At 36.0% G+C, this 12,440-nt stretch overlaps 1 protein-coding gene across 1 annotated transcript in view; it reads left to right on the top strand.

The window, feature by feature from the left end:
- The window catches only part of LOC111159494 (phosphodiesterase 3B), a 177,871-nt gene that overhangs the window by 123,521 nt on the left and 41,910 nt on the right, over positions 1-12,440 (top strand). The window contains exons 3-5 of the mRNA XM_022522011.1: positions 1,673-1,921; positions 4,406-4,548; positions 11,238-11,344. Coding sequence (XP_022377719.1) covers positions 1,673-1,921; positions 4,406-4,548; positions 11,238-11,344 — 499 coding nt within the window. The remainder of the gene's footprint in view (positions 1-1,672; positions 1,922-4,405; positions 4,549-11,237; positions 11,345-12,440) is intronic.

The raw sequence follows: 12,440 nt of genomic DNA, 5'->3' as shown, positions 1-12,440 counted from the left end.
CAGAGAGGAAATAGATGGAAACAATGTAACAGGGATGTATTGGACAATAACAAAAGATCCAAAATTCGTATCAGTGTCTGAGAAGGAGAGAGTGAGTTTAAAAGATTATTTGAAAAAACAGTGGCTGAAAACGTCCCCAAATTTTGCAAAAAAAAAAAAAAAAAGTAATCCTACAAATTTGAGAAGCTGATTGAATCCCAAATATGAAAACCCCTAATAAATCTGCAAGCCATGTCATATTTAAACATTTGAAAACTAAAGACCAAAGAAAATAACTTAAAAGCAACTACAGAGAAATGACCCATGCTCTATAGAGGAACACCAGCTTAAATATCAATAGATTTCTCATTTGGATGTGGGAAAACAGATGCTATTATAGTACAATTTGTGGAGGTAAAGACTTAACCAAACATACGGGAGGGCAGTTTTATAGTAATGAACAAATTGTAACTTGTTCATTTACTGTGGTTCAGCAATTCAGTTTTATGGGAAGCTATTTGTCTGAAGTATGCTTAATTATTTATAGTGACATATATAGCGAAGTATTTATTTATAAAGATTAGCAACAGCTGGGCTATCCTCTAGTAATAGGGAATGTTTTCAAATAAAAGCTAAGACAAAATAATACTTTACAAGAAAAAAAAAATCCCCAAAGAGCAAAGACATTATTTAGCTAATTATTGTTCTAACTTTCATAACATTTCTTAGTTCTGAAATGTGTTGAGGATACTTAATAAACAGTTTTATGGTGAATTCATTAAATACATTCGATAATTAAGAATTTTAGATAACTCATGTAGGTTTAAGGTACAATAAAAGCAACAAAAGTTACATTTAATTCACTGTTGATTATCCATGTGCTCACTTCTATGGGTAATTGAGTTGAAGATCATATATGTATTTTCAAGAAGTAAAAATCATACCATATGCATACATCAATGAAATATTTATTCTAAATTTAAAAAATATCTTTCCTGGGGCACCTGGATGGCTCAGCGGGTTAAAGCCTCTGCCTTCGGCTCAGGTCATGATCCCAGGGGTCTGGGATGGAGCCCTGCATTGGGCTCTCTGCTCAGCAGGGAGCCTGTTTCCTCCTCTCTCTCTGCCTGCTTCTCTGCCTACTTGTGATCTCTGAGTGTCAAATAAATAAATAAAATCATAAAAGAAAAAAGCTTTCCTGTCCACTCTTTAAGGCCAAGTGTGACGTTACCCCTTCCATGAAGTTGTTGGTGACCATTCAGTTTGAAGTTAATAACTATCTCCTTCAAACTCTGACACCTTTTTTCCTGTATTTTTATCTTCTTATTTTCCATAGTATTGATGGTTATGCTGTGATTTATTGCACTTTAAATATATTCCCTCATGTTTTACATGTATTCTCAGACTAGTCTCATGTCAGCCCTTAATGAGGTGGTGGTTGTAATCTCCATTTTACCATAAAGAGACTAAAAGGTTCAGATGTTAAATAACTTGCTCAAAATCAGACAATTAGGGTTAAAGCGTAGATTTCAGTTGCTCCACTCGGCCGCCTCTGAAATGTGTAAGGTTACCTGAAAGAACCGCTGTGTAGGTGTACCTTGTATATGTACACAGATTTAAAATACAGTGTTTCTTAAATGTTAGAGCGTTTTCATACAAATCTATAATACTACTTTTTTCTTTTCTTTCCTAGAATTCTGGAGGTGGAAGTGGAGTTGATCTTTCTGTGCTAAATGAGGCTCGCAATATGGTGTCAGATCTTCTGGTGGATCCGACCCTTCCCCCACAAGTGATCTCCTCCCTGCGGAGCATCAGTAGCTTGATGGGTGCTTTCTCAGGTTCCTGCAGGCCAAAGATTAACCCTCTCACACCATTTCCTGGATTTTACCCCTGCTCAGAAATAGAGGACCCAAATGAGAAAGGAGAACGAAAACTTTACAAGGTCAAGATCCAGTAATCAGCCAGCCCTAATTACCACATTTAATATTTTCAAATTAAAACTGTTCCTTTATAGCTCAGATAAAATACAGTTTCAAGGATCAGCTTTTTTGTACAGTATATTGAGCTGCTTGGGACTTTGGGGGTGGTTGTAAATCTCAAATCATTCTAAAGGAATGTTCAGCTTTTATTCTAAATAACTTTGCTATAGCCAGCAGTTAAAACTTCATCAGTACAACTATTTATCATTGTTGTTATTGTTTTTAAATACAAAACAACACAAATTTAAGTCCAGGCTTGTATAACAAACTAGTAGTCCTGTCATGTCATTAATCTGTCGTATGATTTAGAATCCAGGAATATTATTGAACCACAAAGAATTGATCATTATAATATTTGTTTTATGAATTACATAGCACTATTTTAAATTTTCACCTTTTTTTGGGTCTCTGTTTTGCCCCCTTTACACGCACTAGAGATTGGTCTAGCCTAATAGACATTGATTTTTCCATCATTAAATATGGGGTTAATTTTTTTTTTAATATCAGTGCTTCAAAACAGGATTTTCTTTAAGAAATAATAAATACTATCCTAAGTAGGTTTACATTATGCTTGTTCAGAGTGCAATTAAAATTGCTTTATTTGACTAATCAATATCTTTATCAATAACTAAAATCATAAACTTAATAAGAACATTTTAAAGATTATTCTAGATTTATTTATTCTACAGGTAAAGAAACTAATCAAGAGAAGATAAAATTCAAATCAGTTAATTTTGTTCCTTGTAATAATGTATATAGAACTTTAAAAAAGTTAAATATCATTTTGAAAGGATTTTGATCAGTTAATTTCATTGTGTTAGTTCTCAGCATTAGGATGTAGAAATGTTGAAAAATTAAGTCCAGTTAGGGCTAAAGTTTGATAATTACTGATCACAAATCTAGACAACAGGTGATTATGTGATGCTTTTATTTATAAGAAATATATACAGTAGCACTTGCCTTATTCAAAATCCAATTAACAATGGTACTTAGTTACAAGGCATTCTTTTTAGCGCTCTGCATGTCAGAAATAGGTTAATCACAAGTATCTAAAAGTGACAGTAATAAATTCATCAATAAAGTAATGGTAATATATTCTTGAGTTAGTTTTCACTTGGTAAGTTGTTCTTTGTATTTTCTATTGACATTTGATGTTTTGAATAGGTTTTTTCTCTTTTCAATTGCAGTATACTTGACACAAAAAACAGTAATTCTTAAAAATCTTAATCAGAAAAATCTTACTATTATCAATATTATGTTTGTCATTATGTTATTGTGTTTAAAAAACGTGTACTGGTACATTTTAGAAACATTTTAAACAGTATCAATGAAACAGGATGCCTAAGTGCCTCATTTCCTGAACATTCTAGTTCATCAGGCTTGTTTTTGGTACTGGAATCTACTGATAGGAGTAGTCCTATAAGAACCAGGAAGTAACCCTTATTTCTTTTCTTTGTGATTTTTAAATTTCTTTCTTGAATTTCACGTTGAATTTGTCTCTGCTTTTGGAAAAGAATAGAAAAGGCCTGATACTACTCCAAAAAAGAACAATAGCCATTTATGAAAAGATAATTAGTAAGGAAAGGGGAGTCATAAAAGATAATTTAATGTAAATGTCTTAGGTATGTGTTAAGAACTAAGAGACCGAATGGACCTAAATTATAGCCAGAAAGGATTATGTTCCACAAAGGATGCTTTCACTGTGAGTCTAACTCACTATGAACCTTTACAAAATTGACATGCTTGGGAAACTTAAACATAGGAGATATTTATCTCTGAGATGGTTTCAGTATTTGCTAGTGGGGGAAATTCAGAAGAAGTAAAGACTGTTTTATGTAAATCTCAGTAAAACACCTATTCAGTGGTTAAAAAAATAAATAAAAAAGAATACATTGGTTAATCGATATTTGCACCAGTTTAGAATATTTTTAAAAATTAAGGTAAAGTATTAATGCTAATGGTGTTCTGAGTTTAATTGCTAATTGAAAAGATAGCTCTGAATCTTTCAGTTTCTCCAGGTTAACCCTATGTACATTAGCCTTATACTGAAAATAAAAAAGGTTTAGTATATAGGTCTTATAGTCCCTGATCCTAAGCTTGAACTCTGCAGTTGATTTTCAGGGTAAATCTTTCATATTTGCCTTTGAAATTGTCAAGTATTTATTTCTCATGAAATGAGGGAGTAAAGTGTATAAAAGAATAAAGATCTTGTTAAATTGTAGGGAGTTCAGAAATCATTTTTTGGTGGGAGGAACACTAAATAGAACAACAGTGTAGAATGTGAAATTTGGAGTAAATTTGAGGTATTTTCAGAGTAAAATGTTTTATTTCTCTTGTACATGTTAAAGATAGACTTTGTATTGATATTTTTACATGTCGTCTTTACAAATACACGTACAGCGTATCTGAAGGGTGACAGTCTTAACCATTGTTAAATTATTCAACAGGGACTAAACAGTAGGAATGGCTTACCAGCTCCACAGCTGAGGAGGAGCTCTGCAACCTCAGGTCTGCCTCCCTCAGAACAGCCTTCTTCAAGGTGGGAACGCAGTAATGGCAAGAGGCCACACCAAGACTTTGGCATTTCAAGGTAAGGTCCCCAGTCTTTTAAAGAAACTTGTGTCAAATACATCCATTTTGTCTCTGTTGAATGAAGTCTGAAATAGCTAAAAGCAGAAAGGAACAAGTTGAAGGATTTTAGACATAGGACAGCGTGGGTCGTAATAAGGCATGATAGAGAAACTGATTCTTAAAAGGAAGCTAACCTACCTTCTCCAGAAAGTGAAGTACATTGGGTACAAGGCCTGCTGAGGCCTTAAGAAGTCAGGGAGGCAGTTTAAGGAAGATAGGGTCAATCTAGGACAGGGCAATGGGAAAGCTTTAAAATTAGTATCAGTGGCCAGTATGGAGGCAATCACACCCATCTAGTGCGCCATGTTGGAAGATGGGTTAACAGAGTTACTGACCAGTTAGACGAGGAGCAGCGTTCTCAGGGCTCATCTTCCAAGGCAGCAAAACTCTTCCAAACCCTGCTCTTGCTGGAGGACTAAGATGACTCATACATTCTGTAGTCACTTGAGGATCGCCTTGGAACTGACCCGTGCTAATCCTGCACATGAAAGGCATCAGTAACTGGGAAAATGCAGGGCCTGAAATTTTCTGAATGTAAATATACCCATATACCCTCATCGCAAAGGATTCAGTGCTTTGTTTTTTAATAGCCAGGAAACATAGTGATCTCCTGTGTGAGTTACAAACTTCTCTTTGTCACTCATCTAACTATGTTAACAGACTTGGAAGTAGTTTAAACTTTCTGTTAAACCACTGTTGTTACTGGGCACGTGTGTACTTGAGCTGTGTAGTTGCACATTTGAAACAGCAGATGGCAGGATTGGATCATATGGATTTGTCTGTTAAAAGTTGTATTAAGGTTTATATAGGAAATAGGATCAAATAATTATAATGTTCCAGAGTCTTGTGTGATTTTTTTAATTTGAATTTTTTATAATCAAGTAGATGAACACCTTTTTTTAATAAAAGAAAAATTGAGTGAAATGGTATATAAAATAGGAACAGATTGATGTATAAAAAGTATAGTCCCAGGAATGCAGAGCTTGCCGAGATCCTAAACATGACAGTTTTGGGTTTTGGGGGCTTTTTGGTTTTTTGTTTTTAATGGAAGCAGGATATGGGGAAGTCAGCAATGATAGGAACTGAAAATATGATGTATTTCTTAACCATAGGAAGTATCATCTTGAGAATACTGTTTGGTTTAAAAAAGAATGATGAAAACGGTTGCTTTTTAATCTTTCAAAAATCACACTGATGTAAAAGCAGTACACTTGAAGTTAAAGAAACACTTGATACAGTGAGTAAAGGTCACTTTTATCCTGCTGGTTTAAGATGATTGATGTTAAAATAGAACCATGGTCCAAAGAAAATTAACTCTGAGGAATGTTCATTTAAAAGTAAATTGTTTGCAGATTTGATATAATTACTTAGCTCTCATTAAAACAAAGTCATATGCTTCAAAAGATCTAGGAACTTGGAGAATAAAGTAATTCATGGTATTATGCAACATCTCCTTGAAAGAGGTAAGGCTAGAAGTAATTCTTTTAGAAGCTGTAGCTTTTCAGTAATAAGTTTCTAAGTGTACTTTGGATAAGGAGTGTATGAAGCATTTACAACCACTATTCCTTTTGAAACTCAAGTTTCTAGATCAGTGCTGTCCAATAGAAATTTCTGTGACGATGGGAATGTTTTCTATCTGCACTGTCCAGTATGGTAGCCCCTCGCTACATGTAGCTATTGATGACTTGAAGTGTGTCTGGTATGTTTAAGGAACCAAATTTAAATTTGATTTAATTAATTTAACTAAAATACAAAGGGCCATATATGACTGTCATATAGACCTGTATGGCAACCGTATTAGACAGCACAGCTGCAGATCTTTCATGTATGGTAGTGTTTGGTGCAGGAACCTTTAGGCTTTAGTAGTTTTAACCAGAGAGACTTGCAAATCTGGAATCATGAGGCATTCATCTTGACTTTATCAGAGTATCCCAAAACGGAGGTCACATGTCCTGCATTTTTGTGTCTTGATTTAAAGGCAGCCCTGGATTCTGAGGATAGCTTCTCTGACTGTGATTTAAATAATCCTGACTGTGTTTTCAACAGGTTCCAGTAGTGAACGTCTCAGTCCCTGAAGCTCTGACTGAAACTAAATTTCTCATCCCTCCAGGCGCTTTTTCATGTTACTGTTTTTCTGCCCTTATTTTCTGTCACATTGGTGCTACCCTTTAGTTTTGTGGTTGCTTAAAAAAATGGATTTAGCTTGAAAACTTGGTGTTACCTTGCGTCCTGGTATCTTATCCTATAGGTACCAGTTGTCGGGTCTGTCTGCGCCTCGTTTCCTCTCTGCTCCCTTTTCTCCTTTATCACTTTGCTGACACTGTTTCATGCTTTCTTTACTCCTCACCTGGGTGACTTTCCTCTCCATTGGCCTCTCCATTTCTCATATCCTTCACCGCCTGATCCTTCTCCTACCCTTCCACCACAAATCTTCCTTAAACAAAACCTTGATTACACAGTGTTTCTAGTCAACAAGTTTTTGGACCCTTTACCAGTGCCTCTAGAATATTACCTAAATTCCTGGCCTGGGAGCTGAAACCCTGTTACTCCCTCCTGACAAAGCTGCACCCTTACTTGGAATGATTAAACAAACTAGAAGACATGAGCAGTCTTGCAAAGAATGAGAACAGAAAAAATGACTTGGAAAGCTCTCTAGGTGAAAACAGCAGTGACATGAGTTAAACCCTTCCTTGAACTTTTTCTGATAATTTTGTTTTTAGTTGAACTCATTTGAAAATTAAGCTGAATTATAGTTTCCAGCCCACCTTGTTTGAGTGAGGAGTGATATAGGATTTAATCTTGCTTTTCTTCAAGCTTTGTCTGGAGAAAAAAGCCAAGTGTTAGAAATCTTATGATAGCTAAGATAAAAGGAATCTAAAGCAAGAAAAACCACAAGGAAGAAGAGTTACACTATTTGAACAGCCACTGTATTACCCACCTGAAGAGTTTAATCACTATTCATCTCGTACAGAATTTGAAATTTTAATAAAGAGGGCCATTACTTTACAACACCAAAATACACCAGTCTTTCCCTATTTATCTGAAACTCCAGTCAAGTGTAACTATTTGTTGTTCCTTCTATTTATCTGCTTCTATGCGTCTCGTTTCTCCCCCCCCCCCCCCCTCCCTCATAGTTGTTCTTTCTCCAGGTCTTCTCACTTTAAGACTAACACCCTGCTTTCCTCCTCCCTTGGTTTCCAAGGAGAAGTGATCTGTTTCACCTCTGAATCTCCTTAACACCTTTTCTTTGCCTCTTTTATGGCACTTTCACTTTCTACCCTGTGTTAGTCATTAATGCTCTTCTGAGGCCTACTTGATGACTGTGATGAGTCTGATTGCATTAAAATGGATCTTTGAGGATAAACAGCTGCTGAACAAATGTCCTGCAGGGAGTATGGTGTCCATATTAGATTATGATAGTGGATGCTTTTTGCGGACGTTTCAGATGAAGGTTCTCTGGTGAAGAAGTTCCAGGAAATGTGGGATAATGCTTTCTTGGGTTAGCTGACAATTGAATTACCCATCTCTGAATTTTCAGGGTTAGTAGCTATGGTTAAAAAATGGCTAAACTTGTATCCTGGGACTGACTGCTGGGACCCATCCCTCCCTGTGGACAAACAGAGCACGTATTTAGAGCTCAAAGCTCACTTCCTTGGAACAGACTTTCCCTGGGGAAAAATAGGCAAGTCATCATTTTCCAAAACTGCCTAGGCTTTCACCTGTGTAGGCTTTTCACCCCTACACTGAAGAGACTTGCCTTTAACCTGTTCCTCAGTTCATCCTTCATCTCTATAACTGCTCTGTAATTCAGTCTAAAAATTTGGTAGGAACTAAGTTCCCTAAATAATGTTCTAGGGAACCAGCTTCTCAATTCTGTGTCTCATAATTTACTAGAGATTGATACCAGTGCCTGGACCCTGTTTGTACTGCCGAGATTCAAGAGGGCTAATGGTGTCATCTCACTCAGTTTCTCGAGAGAATAGCTCTGTGAATCTAGGCATCAGATAGCCAACATGTTTGTACAGCTTCTCGCACATGCCCACAACCACACAAGATGATCGAAACCTTATCAAGGTCATTTGTGTTGGTTGTCTAAAAGTCAGACTCTTAACACATGGCTTAACTCTGTGACCATAACTTTTGACAGTCTCTTGTAATGATTCAGTCATTCTCTTACGAACTATTAATAAACCTTGAGATTCCTGTCCTTTTTGTCCTCTGCCTTCTTCAGTGTTGTTTTATATAATCTCATTAGAGTGTACATCTATCTGCTTGTAGGCCAGGAATTAATGAGACAATTCTACAACTCAACTGAAAACCTGTAATTTGACCTGTACCTCTCAATTCTCAACCGCTAACTGAATGTATAGTATACTTAATTATTAGAAAAGCTTGAATCAAAGTAGGAGACTGTGGAGCAATGCAGTGGGTTGGTTTTGAAAAGGAGAAGTCCTTTCCCTGTTTTGAATATTAATCAGGGAGTAAACTAAGAGTACACAGATTTATGTTTGAGTATACCCCTGAGTGGTATTCTTGCTGTGCCTTCCTAGTCTTCCCCCACTTCACATATGAGCAGGGAGTACTCTGATACAAAGAATGATTGAGCTTGAGCAGAGACATGAGTTTATTGGGTGGTATTATTTGCATATTGCCTCTTTTTGTGACATCATCAAATTATCATTACTACTGGCTTGAGAAAAAAAATACGATAGACTCTAAAAGTTAGATGTTAAAAGTTCTTACCTCAAGCTTTGCGTAGTGGCAGTATCGTAGCCAATGAGGTTTATCCAAGGCATGATTATGGCTAATTGAAAACTTCTTACCTCTTGGAGGGAAGGTGGATGAGGGGATGGGGCAACTGGGTGATGGGCATTAGGGGAGCACTGGGTGTTACATGCAACTGATAAATCAGTAAATTCTACCCTGATACCAAAAAAAAAAAAAAAAAAAAAAAAGTCCCTACCTCTAAATCTCTAATTATACAGATTGAGAAACACAGAGCTAGAATCAGAATTGTTTCGTGGAAGGTGCGGGCAAGGCCTTTTAAAAACAGGTAGAAAGTAAATGCTTTCTCCTGTTAGAGTGAAAAGAAATTAGAGGTTGAATTTTAGCTGTGTGAAAGAAGAGACATCACTTAGCCTCTTGAAGCCTTACCTGTTAAATAGACTAAAAAAGATAAAAGTATGTAAACTACCTAAAACAATGAATGGTACATAATAGATACTAGAAATAGTGCTGCTGTTACAGTTTTTGTTAGTGTCAAGAAGGAAGTTGTAAGGGTTGCTAACTGGTTTTACATGCCTTCTCTTTTTGTAATACAGAATTTTTTGCTCCTGTAGGATTATAGAACAAACCACATTTCTAGAAAAATGTCCAAGGAGACCCTCAAAGCAACAGTTAATGAAAGAAAAAGAGCCCACTGGCCCAAATTTGGGGAGCAAAAATCATTTGTTCTGTAGGAAATTGAGACCAGGAACCTAAAGAGAAGATCATTCGCTTATTCTACAAGTATCTGTTGAACATCTCTATCAGGCACCGTGCTATTTCCACCAGGAATTTAGAGAGATGTGTTAAAGCCCCAAAGAAAATGACAAAATAATGAGGGAAAATGATCATAAGCAGTGAAATTATAATACGCTATGTGTAAATGTAATAGAGACATGAACAAAAACCTTTTAGGTCACAGAGAAAATAGGCCTTCCTTGAGTCATGGGGTATGGAAGTACAGAAAAGATGAAGCAGTTGGAGAAGAGCTTATTGAGATATTAGCCTCCACTAAAAAATAGTGAAAAGTAGAGAATCTGGATTTGTCCTTGAGCCTGTGGCAAAGTGCCCACATGAGGAGTCGACAGAGGAAAAAAGCCTAGTGAATATCGAAGAAAAGGTAAAATTTATGGTGTACTTGCTACATGCTTGATCCTGGAAATCTTCCAAATATATAATCTTAAATAGCATTTTACGTATCACATTGCTGTAGTGTGTGATTGCCTACCTGTGTTTAATTTCTTCGTAAGAGCTCTAAAACCTACAAGAAATATTTCAGCTATAGGAAATGGCGGTAGTTAATGGATAATCAATAGTTGTGAAGAGAGGGAGCAGGAAATAGTGAAAACTGTATGTATTAGGCCAGTGATTCTCAGTGAGGTCCCTGGACCCCCCAATGTTAGCATCACCTAAGAACTTATTAGAAAGGCAGATTACTGGCCCTGCCCCAGACCTACTGAACCAGAAATCCTGGGGGTAGAACTAGCAATCTGTGTTCTAAGAAGTCCTCCAGGTGGTATTGATAACCTGCTTTGTACCAGTGTTCAGCAAATTACAGCTTTTGGGCCTAATGTGGTCCATTACTATTCGTTTGTTTTAATGAAATTACATTGAAACACAATCATATTTATTTGTTTATTAGTCTTTTGTGACTGCTTTTATGCTACAATGGCAGGGTCAAATAAGTGCAAAGCTGAAAGTTTCTACTACTTGGTTCTTTACAGAAAGCATTTCTGGCCCCTGCTTTAGGCTTTAAGCACTAGATAGATGTCTAAACTCTGATTGAATAAGCAGATGTTTCCTAGTTGAACTGAAGATCATGAATAAAAAAGAGGAAATTTCCCATGACTTTAAAATTCTTAATCTGTTATCTTTCCCTTTTAGTCAAGGATCCTATCTAAATGGGCCTTTTAGTTCAACTCTACTGGCAATCCAGAAGCAAAGGTCATCTTCTGTATCCCTAACTCACCATATAGGTCTAAGAAGAGCTGGTAAGAAACCATTCTTTATGATTTAAATGGGGGAGGTCTCAAAGTGTATGGTAGTGCACAATTTTTTCATTATACATTTAGAGCTAATTTCGAATACCATTTTATGCATTGTAAATTAACATGACTAAGTGATTTGGATTGACTGTTAGTTGACCATTTGTGCTCATTCTTTCATAACACTTTATGAACATCCACTATGTACCAGGCATTTGGTTAGGCACTAGGGATTCAGGAATAAAATACACAACTACTTAACCAAGTTGAAGATCCAGATTCACATATTCAGAACAAGGGAAAATTCTATGGCAAGGGTATTCTTTTGCAGTGTGGCAATTACAGAGAGAGGAAAAAAAATCTTGCTGTGAGAGTGGAAAAAACCTAATGATATCCTAGTAAGTCATTCTAATAGAATTTTTCCCAGGTATTTATTTATTTATTTAAGGTATAATTGACATATAACAGTATATTAGTTTCGGTGTACAACAGTAATTTGATATTTGTGTGTATTGCCAAATGATCACTCCAGTGAGTCTAGTTAACCTCTGTCACCATACATAGTCACAGTTTTTTTTTCCTGTGATAACTAAGATCTGCTCTATTAGTACTTTTCAAATATACAGTCCAGTATTATTAACTGTAGTCATCACGCTGTACATTACATCCCCCTGATTTATTTTATAACTATAAATTTGTTCCTTTTGACTTGCTTCACCCATTTCACCACCCCTACTAATTAAGGAATTTTCTTTAATTCAAAAGATTATAGAACACTTCAAAATATTTTAGATGAAAGATACAAATACAACATAGCAATAACAGAACAACACTGATACCTACTTTTAAAGTACATTATGTCTGGCGTTAGGGGCAATGGAATATACATACAGTTACAAAATTCTTTTATATGTAGTGTTTGGCATACAGCAAAAAACAATAAAACATGAAGAGGCAGGAACGTGTTATTGATAAGAAAAGCCTACACTAGAAGGAGACCTATGTACAATATTGATGTTAGATTTAACAAAGTCTTTAAAATAATGATGTTTTAAAAGAAATAGAAGGAGAGGGGCGCCTGGGTGGCTCAGTGGGTTAAGCC

This window comes from Enhydra lutris, unplaced genomic scaffold (assembly GCF_002288905.1).
Source record: "Enhydra lutris kenyoni isolate GAN:26980312 unplaced genomic scaffold, ASM228890v2 scaffoldscaffold68, whole genome shotgun sequence".
Lineage (NCBI taxonomy): Eukaryota > Metazoa > Chordata > Mammalia > Carnivora > Mustelidae > Enhydra > Enhydra lutris.
Note: the sequence above shows the minus strand (reverse complement) of the source record. Positions and strands in the feature narration are given on the sequence as shown.